Source organism: Diplotaxodon limnothrissa, linkage group LG1, assembly GCF_057381915.1.
Source record: "Diplotaxodon limnothrissa isolate DT_005_m linkage group LG1, D_limnothrissa_male_GT1.1, whole genome shotgun sequence".
In the NCBI taxonomy this organism is placed as follows: domain Eukaryota; kingdom Metazoa; phylum Chordata; class Actinopteri; order Cichliformes; family Cichlidae; genus Diplotaxodon; species Diplotaxodon limnothrissa.
This window is the reverse complement of record NC_140596.1, coordinates 29,196,759-29,217,287: the sequence shown is the minus strand read 5'-3', so window position 1 is coordinate 29,217,287 and position 20,529 is coordinate 29,196,759. Positions and strand designations below refer to the sequence as shown.

Here is a 20,529-nt window from a genome sequence, read left to right as displayed (position 1 = left end):
GCAAAATAATATCAAACTGTTGTATTTTTCATAGCTTTAACTAAAAAATTGGAAGCTTTTGCAACAGGCTGCTAGTAACAAATTGCTTAAATATACAATTTAAAATGGGTTCTTAACAAACACAAAAGTGGTTCATCCCGTGGGTTATGTGCTTCTTTTATGCTTGAATGATCCATTGGTCAGTGGCTTAACAAACAAACATGCGTTTAACACCCCAGGTACAAAAACTGGACTGAAAATGCATGAAAAGGCAGTCTAAAGAAAAAAATTGAAAGGCCTTGAGAAAACGTGAAGAACTATTGCTCAAAACCACTTTGAAAATTGCAAGATGTGTGCTCATTGGAAGCAAAATATCATGAAATAAAGTGTGACTCAAGACTTTTGTACAACACTGGAAATTCTAATGTTAAAGAAATTGTTTGTGACATTGAGACCAAAAGACAAATACATTATTTTACAAAACTGAAGTGAAATTAAACAGGAAAAGTCTCCGTTTGGATCATCTCTAGATTTATTAGCTTTTCTCTAAAGAAAAAGCAGGAGTTTCACTGAAACATTGTGCCACATGCATCCTAAAAGAAACTAACTAACTAACCGTAACCAGTATGTCTGCAATCTTAGCCACCTTCTTTCAGCTGGCAGTGGCGAACCACAAAGGAGAAGAGCCACAGAGCTCTATGAATGTGTGTCTGATCAGTTATAAAATGCCCTCACTGTTGTATTTTAAATGTTTTCTGTCCGCAGTATACACATCATATTGTCTAAATTAAAACCCACCCTTTACCACTTTTGATTTAACCCGTTCAATTAGACCCCGGACCCTACATTTACAAGCAATAAATTGAAATCCACAAAGATGGAGTCCCTTAAATACAGAAGAGTGCTACTAGAACAGCTGAACAACATGACAGATAAAAGTACAGTTGATTACTGATATGAACTTTATGTCATTCTATAACATAGATAGGAGGGCTTAAGCACACACCTTTCTCAGTGAGAAATACGCCCAGTGATGCCTCGCACACATATCCAGCAGTAAAGATTTCCAGTCTAGGTTGAGCTATCTAGGGCTTTTCAGTCGTGCCTGGACAACGCTGTGAATGCGCATGTCAGGATCGCTGCAGAGATCCCGCTGCCTCGGCTCTCACGATTAATCGTCGGGATGGTGTTGACAGCAGGAAATGTCAGGACCTGATAAAATTTATTTATTCAAGTCCAAGTCAGGTTCTCCGCAACAACACCGTTTGTGGAGGACGACGTTAATGTTAATGATGGAATTCCCAGTCTCTGCTGCTAGATGGAGAAACCGAAAGGGTGGACTCGTTATAAATAATTAGAAAAAAGAGAGCCCGTCTGCTGCTAAAATAAAAGGAAAATGCATCTGCACCAGGTGCTGACGGGAGCTGTGAACCCAGGAGATTGCTGCTATTCGGTGGGAAGTGTGAACGACATTCAGTTCACGGTAAGATTTTATTTTGATATTGTTTGCTCAAAGATGACACCCATTGAAGCTAGCGACTAAGTTAGCTAGCTGGGTAGTTAGCTAACCAGCGTTATATTGGCTGTAAACGGGCTGGCTAGCGAGCTAAATCACTGGCTAGCCGGGTAGTGTGCTAGCCAAACTGCCGCACCGAGTGATTCACAAACAGTGGGTTGAGACTACGCGGGGCATCCGTGTCACGAGCTCCTTTTTTAATTTACCGTGACAGTCAGTCACCGATAAGCAGGACCCCACGAGTACATGATCCGCTGCGGTGTTTGCATTAGCTATTTACGTGAAGGTTTTTGACATTATTCTCCCCAAGAAATTTTAAAACAGCCACTCAAATGACCTTTAGCTGCATCTCGTAACATTAGAATTACTGCAAGGGAATCCCTTTGCGCAGCCATAACATTTATTGGCAAATATTTGCAGTGGGATACGCGCCGGTGAAATTCGTTTGCAGTGCAGATTAGGGGCGACTTGTGTGTCAGGGTTTGACGACGTTGCGCACCTTCACAGAAGGAAAACGCTGTGTTTGGTGTGTTTGCAGAACTAGCTTAGCTTGCTCCCATTTGGCGTTAAATCCTCCTCACAGATCGTTAGCTCGCTGTCATCCTGGCATCAGCTGCGCCAGCCGTGACGTAGAGAGCCTTATATGGATACATGAGTTAGGCGGCTGAATGGCCGTGTTTTGTCACTGGGGAAGAGCATAATCAGAAGACATTTGCCATTGCTTTGACTTATAAATGAGTTACATTTTTCATGACCAAGTGTTTGATGTTCTTTAGAGGTTTACAGTTTTAGATGGGGCAGTCGGACATCAGTCACATAGACTTGATGGGTTTTTAGGCATCTTGATCAAACGCTATTATCTTGAGCTGAGTCTGCCTCTGTTGCGTGTTGTGTGTTAAAGATATGTTAAGATCTATCTCAAGTCGACCCCGAATACATAGACAAGTCAATATTTCGCTTTGTGCTACAGGACATGGCAAGAATCTGTAATGTCACAGTACACAGTCATCTTTCACCCCCAACAAATTGACAGGCTGAAGTAAACGTGCAGCAGAATCCAAAACTGTTGCTCTCTGTGTTGGTGTTGAATCGATAGCAGAAGAGGAATGATGACTTTACTGATAGCCTGATGAATGTACTTTATTTTGGCTTATTACAGCTGCCAGATCTGGGCTTGTTCCTGTTGCCTATTAATGAGGTGGTGTTTTGTCATTGCGTCTTTCAGTATCCTCAAATATGCGCTACAGCAAAGGACAAAGATGATTTTGAAGCTAAAGCATTGCATATCGCTTTGCCGAAAGGGCCCAGTTTCTGTGCCTGGTGTTTTCTTTCAGTGTCTGAGAGGGTATTTGAAGAGCACTGGGCTTCATGTCCAGCAAACACATTTACACTCCCACTGACCCTTAGGGCTCGGAGGCCAGATCCTGACAAAACGCACGAACACATACGTACATATCTAATCTAGAGCAGCCATGAGGGCACCAGCTTCAGCATGGCGTCTGCAGTGTTTCATTCTAAACTATCAGCATTGACATATTGACAGAAATCAGAAGAGATATTTTTAAATAGAGTTGGAAAGTGAAAAACAGAGATGTTGCCTTCTCTCTGTGCAGTGGCCTGATAGATGGTGGTTATGTGCTGAGAAACCAGAACAGTTTGATCTATAAGTCGGAATTAAAGGGAACAGTACATATTTAAAAATATAATATTGGCAGATTTTTAATAATCACGTGTTGTTTTTTCTGTCGTTAACTGTGGCTAACACACAGCTGTAAAGTTTGGTTAGAAAGATCATTTTCATGTCTATTAAAGTGATTCTTAAGCCTTAGTCGGTGTCTTAATATCTGTAAAAAGCCTAGTGGGTTTGATATGCAGATCTGCAGATGTGTGATCTGCTAAAAATAGAATACATCTGTAAACTAAGCACAAGGAGAGGAGGAGCACGTACTCCCTCCCAAAGCTCCATATTTCTGAAAATGTTCTTATAGTTACTGCAATAGAAGAAGGTGCTGCACATTGATCAAAGATGGATAGGATTGTCTAAGATTACATAAATCTTGGCCAAAAAATGTTTGTTAATTATGTATCTATGAAGAAAAAGTGTCACTAAAACAGGTCCCCTGTTGTTCTAAAAGCAACCTGCCTGGCTGGCTACATTGATTCAGTTGAATATGCTATGACTACCTGAGAGAATGAAGAATGATTGAATCTAGATGTTGTATTTGGCATTAAAACATTCATTGTTTTCTTGCAATCTTGCTGCAGAGAACAGTAAAGACCATGCCATGTGACTATAAGTGGAAGAGTCAAAGTACAGGTCTGTGCCATACAATTCGCAAGGGTTAACATCTTACAGACTGATAGACTTACCAGGTTACTGCAAGTCAGAATTGATCAATCCTTTAAAGAAAACAATGCACCAAAAGCTTTTTATGTTTACTGTAAGTCCTGCTAGCTTGCACAAATATGCCACAGATGGTAGCAGCTGGGGCTTTGGAACATGATCACGTGATTATGTAAAAGTGGCATTTGATGTAATGAAGGCAGAAGTGATCTCTCACTTTGTTCCTCATATCTACTTTCATTACCACAGAACACAATTACATTCACTCCTTTATTTTAAAAGACATTAACAAATACCTCTCTGTCATTATGCAAATAGCATTTAAAATGAGACTGGCAAAATGTCCCTCGTTTCTTTAGCTCTTATCAGTAATAACACATGTTATAGATACCTGCGCTGTCTTTCATGAGAATCACGATTTTTTGGCTTAGAATTGAGATCACGATTCTCTCACGATTTTCTTTTCCAGTATAAATATTTATTGCACTTATTAACTGCACATCAACTTCGTAACAGTTGAAAGTGAACATAAAAACAATAAATAAACATAAAAACAACTAATGTCTCACGTTTTGTTGTTGCCGCAAAATGTTGTACTGCTTGAAATTCCGTCTCCACCGTTGCTCGACACTGCGTGTATAGAGCAGGTAGTGCAACAATAGAAAAATAGTTGCGGGACAGCACTGTGTAGCGTTTGTCTAGGGTGTTGATCATTTTCCTAAATCCCTCGTTTTGCACAGTGTTGATGGGAGCCATATCTTTGGTCAGGTGATAAGTGATAGCCTCTGTAATTTCTTTGTGCCTGCGGGAGTTCGACGGGTATAGGGAAGCACTGTATAAGGGTCCCGTTATTGATGTTTGGGTGGTTGACCGGGACGGATTTTCTCCTGTCACTTTCTCGTCATCCCTGACGTGCTCTCCGTTATTTTTTTCCCTGCTAATTTTAGCATCACATGGCACAGCTTCTGTATCACGTGGTATAAGGCTCCGCCCTTGTCATTTGTTGAGCAGGAAGAGTGAGCGCTTGTTTTCATGCAGATTACGTCCCGGATCAAAATTCGGTACAATCGGCATCTTCGTCATTTTTTTTTTCTTTTTTTTTTCTTTTTTAAATCGTTGTCATTTGGAAATGAGATCGCACATAAGTATGAATCGACATCGCGATTTTCTAACGATTAATCGTGCAGCCCTACTCTCAAGTAGATAGTGCTCAAAAATACATAGTTTGTATTAGAGCTGGGCGATAGAACGATAACGATATGTATCGCGGTATAACTTTTTCTCGATAGAAAAATTAAACTATCGCGATAGACCTCGCCGCTCTTGTCCTCTTTAAAAAAAAAACAAACAAAAAAAAAAAAAACAACCAATCCAAATTAAGTAGCGCAGAGCCGAACCAATCACAGCCGCAGCGTCACGTCACGTGACTTGTTACGTACAGCACAAGTGCCAAGCCGCACATGTGTATTTGTTTGGGAAGCAGCCAGCCACCGTACCGCCCGGGTAATGGAGGAAATGAGTGTGCCGACTAGAAAAATCAACCGAGCGTGACCGAAGAGAAAACAGATGATGGTTCCAATGCCGGAGAGATTGTCGAACGGAAGAGCCATAGAAGTTCCGTAGTGTGAAGTTATTTCGGCTATTTCAAGTCTGACAAAAAACAGAGTAGCGTGCACTGTAAATTGTGCCGAAAGCAAGTCTGGAAATACAATAAACTGGTGCATGCGCTACGTCCACACGTACCCGGGTATTTTTGAAAACGCAGATTTTTCTATGCGTTTGCACCTTTCGTCCACACGTAAACGGCGTTTTTCGTCACTGAAAACGAAGATTTTTAAAAACTCAGTTTTTGTATTTACGTGTGGACTAGAAAAACGGAGAAAACGCAGCGTCAAAGGTGTGCGCATTTTTTGACGTCACACTGTGCGCCACGTTATTGTTTCGGTGAAATGAATTTCTACAATACTGTTACTGTTAATTGTACTCTCTGCAGTGTTTAAATGCTTACATATACACACAGTTACTGTCCCTCCACACATACGACTCGGTTCTGCTTCTATGCCCCAGCTTTGTTTACTTTTTCCCACCGAGGCTTCTAGACTTCTGATTGGCCAACCTTTCTGCACGGTTAGGAATCTAGCGCCACCTGCTGCTTTGGCATGTTCATAGCAGCGTTTTCCTTCATTTCTGCCTTTATGTGTGGACGGGATTATTTTTTAAAACGGAAACGGAAAATCTCCGTTTTCAAAAATACCCGTGTACATGTGGACGTAGCCTCAGTCTCTGACTGGAAGCGCTAATTCGTCATTCGGCTTTTGTCAGACTAAAGTAACTGTTAAAACTGTTTGAAAAGCTCAGCTATACAACAAGGAGAGATTGAGAATTTCCTTTTAGTTCTCAGTTTATTTGATATTGACAAAAGTTAGTCAGTTTTGTCTGTTCTTCTGTAAAACAAACTAAGATTTATTTTTAGAATTAATATTTTGTTTCTAAGTGGAATTGACAATTTAGTCTGTTTTGTTTGTTCTATTTTGAAACTTAAACGCTTTAGCGGCTGCCTTTTGTGTAGTTTGCAATATTTGCCTTTATTTATCTGAAAAAGTCTCATGTTCCTTAAGTACATCTACCCTGTTGAACGTATTATGGGAAATAAATATTTAAATAAAAACAAGCTGCTGATTATTTCACATTTTACTTGTGAGCAACGGCACATTTAAATCTTACAAATATAGTTATTTGGCTTATATCGTGATAGATATCGTTATCGCCTGAAATGAAAAAAAAAAAACATATCGTGATATGAAAAAATCTTATATCGCCCAGCTCTAGTTTGTATTTAACAGAAAACTGACAGTTTATTGTTTCTTTGCTTGATTGCAGCTCTTTCGTCAGTAGACAGACGATATTTATCCATTGGCGGCAACATTCTTCATATAAGCAGCTTATATGTCTGACAGGGAAGAAATGCAGCTCCATCAGGGTCACACTCGTTAAGTCGGTGGATTTAGAAGCTGTAGATACTTGAGTGTGATGATCCAAATATATTCAGACACAATCAGTGGCCGCCTAATTTAATCTTTTACTGAATCAAATTACTATCCTAAAAGTTAGCTGGGCATTACATTGATTAGACTTTTCAGCAAACGGTGGTGTTTGCAATAGACTGCCATTTAAATAAATGTACTGTTGACTAAGTCATAGTGTTTCACATCTCTTAGTTGATCTACTTTAATCTTAGAATCTGTCTCCCTGCCTCTCTAATATCCTTTCCCTTCTGCACACGAATAATGCCGTGCAGACAGATCAGAGGTAATGCTTGTCAGAGGCCAAAGATGCTATAGACAGGAGACGTGATTGTCTAGATGTGACCGTGGAATATCTCAGTCTTTAAAAACACCAAAATAAAAGACAAACCTGAGGTATAATTTGACCGAGAATCTCTTACCTGATGATGGTGACACTGTTGTATTTTTATGTTTTTTATCCATTTAAATCTTCTCTCTGTTTGTTACACGGTGCCAGTCTTTGTCATAGGGTAACGATACATGTATTTGTCCCAAACCAGTGTGGGACATTCAATTCAGAATGATTCCTTTGTTTGGTACACCATCTATTTGGCTCTATATACTCTAGAGCCAAGTTCCACCTGGATCATATTTGGCAGTGCATCAGTTGTCAGTTAGCAATAGCATGTGGATAAGCTTTGAAAGCTGAGCACACACTGCGATGATTATTAATCTTGTATGATGTGCTAACGCCATGTTTTAATAGTGTCTTTCCACACAGACTATCACACTACACAATCACAAAGCAGTACAAAGCACCATATATAACAAAAATATTATTTGCTTAGTACTCTATATTAAAATGCATCAAGTGTTGGCTTTTTTACCATGAATATCAGAATTAAATTTCTATTACTAAAAAATGCAGTCCTTTGTATGCCAACCCTCTATGTGGATTTGAGGATGATTTAAAAAAACAACAACGATGGGTCACCCTCTTTAACTTGGGTATATTTAAGCTCACTAGCTCCAGGTCCTGTTGTGTCTAAATGTGAATGTGAGGGTGCAAAGCAGTCCTAGACAGCGCGTGACAGTGACCGCTTTTAATTCCAGCTGTAATGTTCAGAGGGAAGTGTCGCAGTAAGAATGAAGTACACACTGCACCTCCCTTATTCCTTTCTACGTGTCACTCACATTTTAAATTATAGTATTTCAAGTATGGTCCTATGACAGTTTTCACTAGAACTTCATCCCCTGATCGTCACTCAGTGTTATATAACTAGCTATAGCGTGTTTTGTGTGACCTAGTGGTTCTCAGCGTCTCCTCCTGTTCTCCTGAATAATGAAAGACACAAGCCGTCATCCTGACTGTACTGCTGCTGTGAGACCAGTTTGCTGGTGTCCTAGGTGCCGCTGTCATTCTGCTCATGTATGCCAGCTGCTGGCAATCAGCATCATATCAATTTACCTTCCAGTCGATGTTCCAAATCTTTATATTGTAGGTATTACACCGGGTCTGCACAAGTGTATAAAAATCCTTGCTGCTAGACTGTTGCTCATGCACTGTCTAAAACACAAAATGTAAATATTTTGAACATTTAATTTAACTTTTTAAGCTCCTCTTTGGTTTTATTTATGAATGAGACTGAAAGTGTGACAGTTACAATGTAATATTACTTAGTTTTGTGGCTCGCCCTTGTTCATCTGCCAAGATGAGAGCGAAAGCAGAAGTTTTGTTTATGAACGTTTGTCTGTTCAGCAAAACTGAAAAGGAAACAAAAAATGCACACTGTATGGACTTTACACCATGGATATCCTCCCATGGTTAAGTATTGCAGGTGGAAAGGAACTTGTCTGGAATTGGTTTTATTTGATTTGTATGAGAAGTAACTAAAACTAGTCTTACAGCAGTTATTCGGCAGTGCGATAGCATGCATATAATGGTGAATGTGATCAGTGAAATTTTTGTCTCATCAATGTTTATCAGTTTTCTTTAAATATTGTGTGAAATATGATCCACAAAATGTGTCTTAGACTATCTTAGATGCTGGGGATATGTGCCTCATATGCTTTTCTGTTTTAGAGCCTGATTGATTTATTGGCGGGATGATATTAGCTACTTTCAGTTCAATCAGTATTGGCATTTATAGCTGCTGACAAATGAAAATTAAATGAGAGATGGGAGAAACACCCTTCGAATATGTGGAGATTTGTCCACCAGAGGGCACTCTGCAACCTTCCTGTTTGCAACAGCGCTGAATGCAACAAAAACAACAAGCAGCTGTTCTAAGCGCAGTCAGGCAGAGCATAAACTAGTAAATAACTAGCCAACAAATGTCGGGAATATGTTTCATGTATCTAAAAAGGAAAACAAAATGTTGACCAGTACCAAAATATTAGCTTTTTAAATCCCCAAACATTGGTCTTAAAAATCCTGCATTGGCAAGGCTCAGGTCGTTCAGATGCAGTGTCACATGTGCTGTTAAAGGCTCAGTTTTTCATTCAGTGCCACATGAGAATGATGTTCACAAAAGCTGTTTTCAATAAATCATGTGAAATCATGCTATAGTGCTATAAAATCACCACACATGTGCATTAAATGATATTATGATTGCAGTGGCTGATCAGTCCTGTGTATGCACTTTATTTTCAGGAAAATAAATTTTTTTCAGTGTGATAAATGGTAAAACCAAAAATGACCAATATCGGCGTGTAATAGAAACAGATCAGGAGGTTGTTTCAGCGACTGCAGAGTCACGCTGTTGTTATTCTTTCTCCCCACCATTCAGCTACGAATGTAATTTCCTGTAGACGCCTCTTTCCAATTGTTGAGCTGTTCTTTCATGCCTCATGTGATTGACACAGCTTTTGCAGATATTGTATATGCTTGGCTATATATTGTCCATGTAGTTAAAATCAAGTCATATAAATATTTGAAGTAGTAAAAATAGCATAGTGAAAAGATTTGCATATAGAATGATCTCCAGCTTCCAGACACATTTTGCAATTATTGTAATTTTAAATCTCAGTGTCTTGATTACATTTGTTGAATGACTTAAAATGTGATTTTGTTTTTCCTATACTCTGGTATTTTCAGGCCTATGGCTCAGGATGCGACGTAGTGATCTTGGCTAGTGACTTTGAGTGTGTTCAGATTATCCCGGGAGCTCAAAATGGAAACATACAGGTGGGCTGTGTGGAGTGCTCCCACCAGCTTGGCAGGGTAAGTGTTAAATGCTCACAGAGACACACTCCCACACACAGCTTTAGTTTTTTTTGTCCTGTGGCTAAAAGATTTTATCAATTATGCTGAGTGGAAAGAGGTACATTTTTCCTCGTTTGCATTTGTCTTCAACTTCTCGTCTTCCTTTGCCATTTCGCTATACTGCACCACACCACACCTTCCTTTTTCCTGTGGGAGTGACTGTGCAAAAGCACTGATGGGGTGAGTAATGTTGTGATGATGAACACAGCTCTTTATTTTTAGATTGCTGCATCCTATGGAAACACAGTCTGCATCTTTGAACCTCTTTCTATCAACCCAAATAAACGCCACAAGGTGAGTACCAGCGCCAGCTTTTTAGGCAGATTTAAGGATTTAAATCAGTTTGTAGCAGATTTAATTACACCTTTGTTCCACTAACACTGCATGGTGTGTGTCGCTCTCCTACCACTAACAGCAGCTTAACTATCAGTGGCAAAAGACAGGACAGTTCTTCCTTGATGCCATCACCTACAACCTGGCCTGGGACCCACAAGGTACACAAATGCTTTCTATGATTACCAGATAAAGGCAGCTCCTTCTCCTACCACCCTTTGATTTGGCTGAAACAGCATGTGCATTATGTAAGAGTCACAGTTTGTATGTGGCTCTGCGTAGTGTAGTAGTCAACGTGGGACATGAGGTGTGTAACACAGTGCTTTTGTGTCCTCAGGGAACCGTATCCTAGCAGCAACCGAGCGACTCCAGCTGTGGGCACCTCCACTGACGGATGCCCTGATTGAGGAGGAGGATGGGCAGATGATTGACGACAAGCCCCACCCTGTCCTCAGTGACTGGAACTGTGTCTGGCAGTGCAAGTGCGTTTTGGCTTACATTCTATATACTGTTTTATTAAAAAACAAAACTCGCTGCGTCAGGGTGATGCGCCTTACAAAGCTACCGTTTTAGGATAAATACCTTGACATTTAACTAACCAGTAAATTAAGTGTTGAACAGACCAGATACTTTTTCCCCACCTCCTCTTATCTCTTTTTGTGGAATTGAAGATGTTTTCTTCAGCCAAGTTTGTCTAATTTTAAGTGGAATCTAGAAATTATTTAAAATCCGTTTTGAGAAAGTTGAGGTGGATTTTTAGACCTCTGCACTGAAAAGGTATTATATTTTTGGGTTCTGTGTCTGTCTACCTGCCCCATCCTTTTAAACATGATAACACTCAAATGCAGAAAGGGATTTTCTTCAAATTTGGCACCAATCTAAACAGGAAGGAACTGATTAGATTTTGTTTGTCAAAGGTCACAAAAAAACCCTTTCTGGTCGTAACTGAATTAAATCGTCATCGATGATAACATTAAACAGAAATAAAATTTTAAAAAAAAATATATATATATATATATATATATATATATATATAACACACACACACAAATGTTCACAGACCATCATGTTCTTCAAAAACACTTTACAACACACAGTGTAATATGATGAGCATGCCCAGACATGGATGTCGGCTGCAACAAGGCAGTTATTCTAGTTTGTGTACCTTTGAGGCAACAGCTGAATATTTTGCATACATTATTTTTTCACTATTACTTTGGAAGTAAACGTTTTTTGGTCATTTTCTCTTATGCAGTGAAGAGTTAATCACTTCATTGTGCAGAATACATTCTGTAATCTTCCCTTTCCCTCATAAAACCTACAGTCAGTTACTGATTATCAAACACATCTGGCCTTACACGAAGACTAGTCTTCTGAGTCAGCAGGCAGTGCCGCTCTCACGCCTTAAGCTGTGTGAGTAGACACAGACATATGAAACCACATCTGTTACTGTCATATGATGACTAACAGAAAACTACGAAATGGTTGCGACCAACAGTACCTTGTGCACAAAGAAACAGACTGTTTCCATGGAGAAGTGGATGTTAAGGGTTTTGCTGACGCTTGACCACTAACCATGTGAGGTTAACTTTTTGCTGCGTTGAACGTGTGAAAATTATGGTGACAGTGTAGGAGCAGGTGAATAAAACCCCACTCACACAGGAATAGAGATCGATCCTTGACCATCTGGCAAACACCTGTGCAAAGGGGGGGAAACGAGTATTTCCCAGAAGGTTGGAAGTGGTTGCTGGGGAAAATAATGGCTGAAGCTCTCAGTTACAGTTGCAGTCCTATAGACCAGCGGTCCCCCAACCCCCGGGCCTCGGACCGGTACCGGTCTGTGAGTCGTTTGGTACCGGGCCGCGAGAGTTGAGGCTCAGGTTTTCAGGGTTTTTATCGGTTTTCAGCGTTATTTTGTTATCGTTTTCATCGTTAACTCTGTTTTCCTGGGTCTTTTCACGTGTGTTATGAATAAATATTTTTTTCGGTACTGGTATTAGTTTTATTTTGTTGTATTTATCCACAACACCTTAAAGGCAAGTCCGTGAAAATATTTTCGGGCATAAACTGGCCCGTGGCGCAAAAAAGGTTGGGGACCGCTGCTATAGACTGCTCAGTGACGTTTTGCTATAGCACTTTCTTTGTGACGGATTTCACTCAACGAGAGCTTTCAATCTGATGGAGCTTCTATTTCCTGCCAGTTGAGAATCTTATTGCCTAACAACCATTGATTGCATTATGTCCAACGTGGTGAACAGCTCTTGAGGAATGTGTTTGGCATCACATGAGAAACCTTAATAGCTGATATTGTTTTTGTTTCTTTTTCCTTTTCTTTTAGGACCGCTGCGTCTGTCCACGCAGCCAAGTGGTCTCCTGATGGAGAGTATTTTGCCACAATTGGAAAGGTTAAAGATTCATGTTAACATTTTTTTATAAATGGCAAATTGTTGAAACATTTTTTTGTACCTCAGTTTGCCTATATAATGATTTTCTGCACATGTACAGGATGACTGTTTACTCAAGGTTTGGTATCCCACTACTGGCTGGAGATCCGCAGTGGTGGTCCAGGACCCGTCTGATAAAAAGCCTCTTCCTGTTCACTTCTCCTTTGTTTACTTGGCTCATCCTCGCTCGGTCACTGGTGTGTCCTGGAGGAAGACCAGCAAGTACATGCCCAAGTAAGAAAGCACACATGATCACACACATAATATGCTGTAAACGTGTTTATTTGTCCACTTTTGTTGTGCGTGCTTGTTGTCTTTTAAAGCCAGACATAATGTTTTGGCTATAAAATGAGGTTTTGCCTCCTTTGAGTGATGCGTTACTAGGCCAGAACGATATTCAGCGCACTTGGTTAAAAACGTGGTTCAATAACTGGGCATCCAGCAATAATTTTATTTTAGTCATGGGGTATGCATACTTAACTCTTGTTCTAAGAAATTGTTGTGTCCCTAAAATGTGTTTTGACTGAACATTTTTAATAAAGTCAAAATGAATCAAAAAAAGAACTACTGAAGGACGATTACATTCTTGTGTTATTTTCTAGGGGTTCAGTGTGCAATGTGTTGCTGACATCTTGTGAGGATGGAGTGTGTAGATTATGGTCGGAGACCCTGTTACCTGAAGACAGTCTGCTTGGTGGACAGATCACTGAGAACACACAGTCCTTCAGCTCTAGCCTGCCAGGCCTGGCAGGCAATAAGGACAAGATCCAACATGCTTTGGAGGTACACTTAGTTCAATCTCAGCAGAAATAATTCATAAATGACCAAAAAATGGAATATTTCTCAGAAAGGAATAACACAGACCTGTTCTCTTGCCTTTATTCCTGTGCTCCCTCTCTAATTAGTCAATCCACCACCTAAAACATCTGCGCCGTGGCCGGCGACGGTCCTCTGCTTTAGTGGCACACAGTGAGCTGCTGCCCTCTCAGCTGGGCACACAGGATGCACACACTCACCGCCACATCACTCATCATGCCAATGCCCTGTGTCACTTCCATATCTCGGCCAGTATTAATCCCAACACAGGTAGTGTTTTTTGTTGGACTGGGTTTTAAAATGAATCAATGTGCACATTGAATGGAGCTGTAAACTTAATCTAAGCTTGTGTAATATTTGTGCTCCTGCCATGTTTCTGTCTGTCAGATATCCCATCAGTGCTAGCTGACTCTGCAGTGTTTAACCCAGACGATGGCACAGGTGGCGGAGGCTTTGTGGTTCACTGGCTCAATAATAAGGATCTTAGCTTCACTTCATCCATGGACCTTTTTATGCTGCAACTCCGTAAATTCTCTGAACAACAGCTGGACCAAACTACTGAGGACCCCTTGGATCCTGAAGGATCCCCTATGAAGTTTGACTTTGGTATGACCAGGCTAACAATATATAAGGCTGCTTAAAACCTACCATGTTAAAGGGCACGTGTAAGACTAAATAATTTTTTGTTTTTGTTTGTTTTTTCCAGACCTGGATGAGATGTCTGACAAAGCATCCTCAGAGCAAGGAGAAGAGGGTGAGTCAGGGGAGCAGGGAAGCACCAAGGCATCCTCCCCAGGATCCAGCTCTAGCATGCCTCTGCCTTCCATGCTGCTAGAGAGGAAGATGGAGACTCTGATCACAGAGTGGAACAAGAGCCCAGACATGCTGTTTACCATCCATCCATTGGATGGATCTTTCCTGGTTTGGCATGTAAAATACTTGGACGAATTCAACCAGGGCATCTTCAGACAGGTTCAGGTGTGCGCAAAAATTCAGAATATGAAAAACATTTTTCAAGCAAATCATAATCTCTTTTCCTAAATTGTAACTTTTCTGTTTTAAATTGAATTCAGTCGTTTACTTGCTCGTACACACCTTGCTCACAGCACAAACTGTGTGACTGTTTTTTCTCAAATATAAATTGACTCAGCATTCCTCCAGCTGTATTTGACATTCAGAATATATTTTTTTCATTTTCTCCAATAGAGAATTATGGAGAGTACTCTGCGCTTTATCAAGTTACCCACAGAATTAATGTTAATTAGCAAAAGCTGTTATAACTTACTGAAGGAAGTCTTTGTCATTTTAATAAAGTTAGAGCCCAAGTAATTTTTCACCTAATTTTCACTTTGATATGCAGCGAGAAGCTTGCACTGTAGCATCCGGCTGTCCTAGAAAGAGCAGCACTTCAGCACTCCTCTAAGGAGGACCAAACAGGATATTAAATTTAAAAGGACTGAATTTTGGGCTTCAGCTGCACAGATGTTTACATTTGTTCGAAAATATCCCTTTTGCATTGACTGCAAAAATACAGTAGAGTATGAAAAGACTTTAATGCTCTAATATTAAAACATATCTACACAATACAAGTTAAATACGTGTTTGAGTTGGTTTAGCACAGATGAGTAATCCAAAAGGAATATCATTAGGAAGCTGAATTATTATGTTGATTTAAGGGTTAAGACACTAAGAAAATATTCGCAACTGTTTTTTATTTTCCTCCAGGTGTCCTTCTCCTCCCGTATTCCGGTGGCGTTTCCCACAGGAGATGCCAACTCACTGAGTAAAAACATCCTCATGTATGCCTGCACTTTGACTGAGGGTGTAAGCGCTGGAGTAGGCAAGCAGGGAAGGATAGTCCAACATGTGTCCCACTCTGCTTCAGCCTCAGCTGGCCTTAGTTCTGCTGCTGTGACCTCCCCTCCCAACCCTCACATTAGTCCAGCTGTCATGATGGTCTCCAAGCATGTTGATGGATCTCTTAACCAGGTACGAGGTTGAGGTTAACCTCGCTCTTCTTTCTGAGGGCTTTGCTCACATGTTTTGATAAATTGCCACTTTAGCCCAAGATGTTTCCACAGGCTTGACGCAATTCTCAGACAATCTATCATTTTGCAGTTCACACTATAATTTGATGTTTTTTTGCATATTCTGTTTCCCTCACAAAAAGCTTTGATTCCTCTGTCTGCAGTGGGCTGTGACATTTGCAGAGCGTTCTGACTTCTCCAATGTACTGACAGTATCTCATAAGTTTCGGTACTGCGGCCATCGTTTCCATCTGAATGACCAAGCTTGTCACACAGTGCTGCCGCTGCTGCTGACCTCCTCTCACCACAATGCCCTGCTCACCCCTCCCTCAGCCCCTGGAAGTTTGGAAGGAGAGCAGCCTCCTACCTTTCCCCTACCAAAGGGTCTTCCCAGGTATAGCATGAAGTAGAGGTAGAGAACTGAAGCCGTCAATAATGGGTTTAGTTTGCTGGTGATAGGCTAGTAATTGTAACTGTTATCCATTATTAAGGAAGCAGCTTCGTAATGCAGCTACAAGGACCTTCCATGACCCCAACGCCATCTACAGTGAGCTGATTTTGTGGCGAGTGGACCACATTGGACCCCTGTCCTGCACTGGAGGCGTCTCAGAATTGGCCCGTATCAACTCTCTGCACACCTCTGCCTTCAGCAATGTTGCTTGGCTACCCACGCTAGTACCCAGCACTGTACTTGGTAAATATACCGTACATTTTTATATAAAGCTGATTTTTGAGTAGTTGTTGTTGTTGTTGTTATTATTATTATTATTATTATTATTATTATTAGTAGTAGTAGTAGTAGTAGTAGTAGTAGTAGTAGTAGTAGTAGTAGTAGTAGCTTAATAACAAGAATTTTGATTAAGAGGGACATTTTCACTCTTGCTGCACTTAGTTATTTTTTTTGTCCGGGTGGCAGGAGGATATTCTCTCGGAATTTCTCAGGAAATACTGAACAACTGTCACAGCTACTCAGTTCCAGCAGTAGCAAACGAATCAGCAGTATGTTCCAGCTTTGCGGTCAAAATGCAGTGTTCTTCTGTCTTATTGATACTGATGCCATAAGTCTTGAAAGGAAAAAAAAATATACCCTTTCTAATTCAAACCCATTCTCAATCTAGTTTGTCCCGATTATTGCTCTTTGAAGAAGTTTTCTTGGATGGCTCCATTTATGAGTGTCCTTCAGAGTTATGTGCATTGCCCAATATTAAGCCTGCAATCTTTGTGTTGTGTCTAACAGGAACTTACTGTAACAGTGCCAGTGCCTGCTTCGTGGCATCAGATGGTAAAAACCTGCGTCTCTATCAAGCTGTTGTGGATGCCAGGAAACTACTGGATGAGCTGTCAGATCCTGAAACATCTGTGAGTATATATGCACTGTTTTGTTATTGCTCACTGCAATGTGATAGTTTTCGTTTAAGGTTTATGTGAATGTATCTGGGTTTTCAAAGGAGCTTGCAAAGAAAAGCGTCTGGACTTCTTTAAGTTGCTTGAAGACGTTTCACCTCTCATCCGAGAAGCTTCTTCAGTTCTAAGGTCAAGTGGTGGAGAGTCCCAGATATAAACCTAGTGGGAGTTTCCCCCCACAGAGGGACAAAGGATCCCCTTATGATCCTCTAATCGCCTGAGCCAAGGTGTGAAAACGGGTGTGGGTCACAATCAGCCAGAGTTTCGGGTGAGCTCATTGTGAAATCTGGCCCCACCCTATCATGCGATTTCCTGAGGTCAGATGGCCCAGGATGTGAGTGGGCGTTAAGGCGTCTGGGAAGGGATCTCAAAACTGGATTATAGATGGCAGACAGTTGGTGTCGTAAACCACCGCCTCTGTTCAAAGATGGTCGCTCACAGTGGACATAAATGGCTTCTTTCACTCCTCTTTCAAACCATCTGTCCTCTCTGTCCAAAATGTGAACCAGTTTTTCTCCAAGCATAACATCCTTGGATGCATTTCAGACCCAGCAACACGCTCAGACAAAAACTGGTTCACCCGAAAGACAAAACGCCAAAACACAGACTTAACAATGTGGTGTATGCTGTACAGTGCAGCGAGGAATGCTCAGACCTCTACATTGGAGAGACCAAACAGCCACTTCACAAGCGCATGGCACAACACAGAAGAGCCACCTCCACAGGACAAGACTCAGCAGTCCATCTGCATCTTAAGGATAAAGGTCACTCTTTTGAGGATGCCAATGTTCACATTTTGGACAGAGAGCACAGATGGTTTGAAAGAGGAGTGAAAGAAGCCATTTATGTCCACTGTGAGTGACCATCTTTGAACAGAGGCGGGGGTTTACGACACCAACTCTCTGCCATCTATAATCCAGTTTTGAGTTCCCTTCCCAGACGCCTTAACGCCCAGTCACATCCTGGGCCATCTGACCTCAGGAATTCGCATGATAAGGTGGGGCCAGATTTCACAATGAGCTCACCCGAAACCCTGGCTGATTGGGACCCACAGCCGTTTTCACACCTTGGCTCATCAGGGGGTCCTTTTGTCCCTCTGTGGGGGGAAACTCCCACTAGGTTTATATCTGGGACTCTCCACCATTTGACCTTAGAACTGAAGAAGCTTCTCGGATGAGAGGTGAAACGTCTTCAAGTAACTTAAAGAAGTCCAGATGCTTTTCTTTGCAAGCTCCTTTGACTACGATGACCTGGATGACTGAGAACCTTCACAGACCTATCTGGGTTTTCATTACTCACACTGCGGAACTTTAGAATTTGTCATGAGGGACCAAGAACTGAGTTAAAATCAGGCTTATGTGTTGCTTTGTTGGCTTTGTTTGGCTTAAAGGTGTACACCAACCATAAAACAGCAGCTGTCAAATACGCACATTATTCACAGATGTTAACTTTTGCTATAGGCCAGCTTTTAAATAACCTAACAACTATTACATCAGTCACACAGATCCTGAATTTATAGGACATGTGGCCATGTTGTTTTTGAAGCAAAATATGTGTTTTCCTCATGCCCTTATAACAATTTCCAGACTTCATTCCTCTGTACAATATAAAAAATATTATGCAACACTTTCTACCACTCCAATGGTTTTAAATGAAATGCAGTATGATGAAATACAAAGTAGATTATGTGTTTTTTGTGTTTTTATTTTTTCCTTGTATATCTCTTCTTAGAAACTCGTGGGCGAAGTGTTCAATATCGTCAGCCAGCAGTCCACAGCCAGACCCGGCTGTATCATAGAGTTGGATGCTATTACAAACCAGGTTAGCAGCTGCTCTGTATTTTTTCTCACCCACTTCAGATCAATGACAGACCAAAATTCTTGGCATGAACTACTGAAACCTCCTGATCAATAGATATAGTAAACTGTGTGATGCTATGTCCATGTGCCTCCAGTGTGGAGCCAGTACACAGCTGCTACATGTCTTCCAAGAGGACTTCATTCTAGGTTACAAGCCCCAGAAAGAACCAGAAGCAAACACACCAGCCTTTCCACCTGGGGGAGGTATAGCACTCTGTTAAACTCTGTGTCGGTCTGTTTATTCCTATTTTACAGCCCAGTTGTCATTAGATGACGATAATACTGCATTTTACTCTATCCAGATTACCAACCTCCTCCCTTCTCTGAGAAGTTTTTCCTGGTGGTGATCGAAAAGGATCTCAACAGGAACTCTGTTCTGCAGATGTGGCATCTACATCTTAAGTCTGTGCAGGCCTGTGTGGGTAAGTGTTTTGGTGCGTGAAGCAAAGCATTTATAGGTGAAAATGAAAAATAATGTGAAGTCTGCTTTTTTAAATTTAGATTAACTTGTCTCTTCTGATGTGTTGCCTCTGTGTGCAGATGAGCCAAGCCCAGATTACAGCTTCCAGAGCCAGCTGATGGTTCCCAATCAAGTTGTGAATGCTGACTCATCTCCAGAGACGTCTCCTGTCAGACCCTTGCCACGGTCAACTTCAACAGCTAACTTGCAATCTGCTAGCAAACTGATCCTCAGCTCGAAGCTGGTTTACAGCAAACGCCTTGACCTTCCTCATGGGGTGGAGGTTACTAGGGCGACCCCATCTGCAGGTTGGAATATAAACTTATGAGTATAACCATGCTGTTGTTGCTGATGTGTAAAAACTAGTGCTGTCAGCGTTAATCTCGTTAAAATGACGTTAACGCCATAACCGCATTAACGCGGTAAATCTCCGTTAGCGAGTTAGCGCGGGTCGCCCTATGCGTGGGGCTGCACAGCGCTAACGCATTAACGAGCTAACCTCGCTAACGCGTTGACGCCGTGCAGCTGACAGATTAACGCTGACAGCACTAGTAAAAACTCTTTCTTTTTTCTTTTTACACATAAATTAATGCATCATTTCAGCTGTCCTTACTTACTGTAATAATTCAATGCCTGTCGACACAGTATATTCAATAGGTTGTGTGTCTTTATCATTCAGTTTTGAGGAAATTAGTTTCCTGGTGGGTTTAAATGAAAGAATATGCTAAAGAAAAATCTTCTTAAATTTCATTTTGTCTCCTCTTTCTACCAGGACATCTGAGTTCCTCCTCTATTTACCCCGTGTGTCTGGCTCCATACTTGATTGTTACAACCTGCTCTGATTCCCGAGTGCGGTTCTGGCACTGTGCTGTGGAGGGTGATGATGGGAATGGTATGGATGGCGAGGACAACCGGGTGTACCGCTGGGAGCCCTGGGCTCTGATGAATGAAGAGGAGGACAACAACAGTGCTGTGTGTGTGTCAGGCCGGCCTGTAGCTGTGTCGTGTTCTTACATTGGCAGGCTGGCTGTGGCTTTCAAACAGCCACGACAAGGACAGGTAGGAAATTAGAATTTG

The 20,529-nt window shown here is 41.2% G+C and overlaps 1 protein-coding gene across 4 annotated transcripts in view; it reads left to right on the top strand.

Annotated features, from left to right (window-relative positions):
- Positions 1-1,144: 1,144 nt before the first annotated feature.
- The window catches only part of dmxl2 (Dmx-like 2), a 40,175-nt gene continuing 20,790 nt past the window's right edge, over positions 1,145-20,529 (top strand). For all 4 annotated transcript variants that reach the window (XM_085349459.1, XM_085349450.1, XM_085349475.1 and 1 more), the window contains exons 1-20: positions 1,145-1,462; positions 9,942-10,067; positions 10,332-10,403; positions 10,525-10,603; positions 10,780-10,924; positions 12,781-12,847; positions 12,948-13,120; positions 13,489-13,669; positions 13,792-13,972; positions 14,090-14,308; positions 14,409-14,680; positions 15,428-15,691; positions 15,894-16,123; positions 16,221-16,423; positions 16,967-17,088; positions 18,865-18,954; positions 19,088-19,196; positions 19,295-19,414; positions 19,533-19,760; positions 20,225-20,511. In XM_085349459.1, coding sequence (XP_085205585.1) covers positions 1,376-1,462; positions 9,942-10,067; positions 10,332-10,403; positions 10,525-10,603; positions 10,780-10,924; positions 12,781-12,847; positions 12,948-13,120; positions 13,489-13,669; positions 13,792-13,972; positions 14,090-14,308; positions 14,409-14,680; positions 15,428-15,691; positions 15,894-16,123; positions 16,221-16,423; positions 16,967-17,088; positions 18,865-18,954; positions 19,088-19,196; positions 19,295-19,414; positions 19,533-19,760; positions 20,225-20,511 — 3,255 coding nt within the window. In that variant the 5' untranslated portion in view covers positions 1,145-1,375. The remainder of the gene's footprint in view (positions 1,463-9,941; positions 10,068-10,331; positions 10,404-10,524; positions 10,604-10,779; positions 10,925-12,780; positions 12,848-12,947; positions 13,121-13,488; positions 13,670-13,791; positions 13,973-14,089; positions 14,309-14,408; positions 14,681-15,427; positions 15,692-15,893; positions 16,124-16,220; positions 16,424-16,966; positions 17,089-18,864; positions 18,955-19,087; positions 19,197-19,294; positions 19,415-19,532; positions 19,761-20,224; positions 20,512-20,529) is intronic.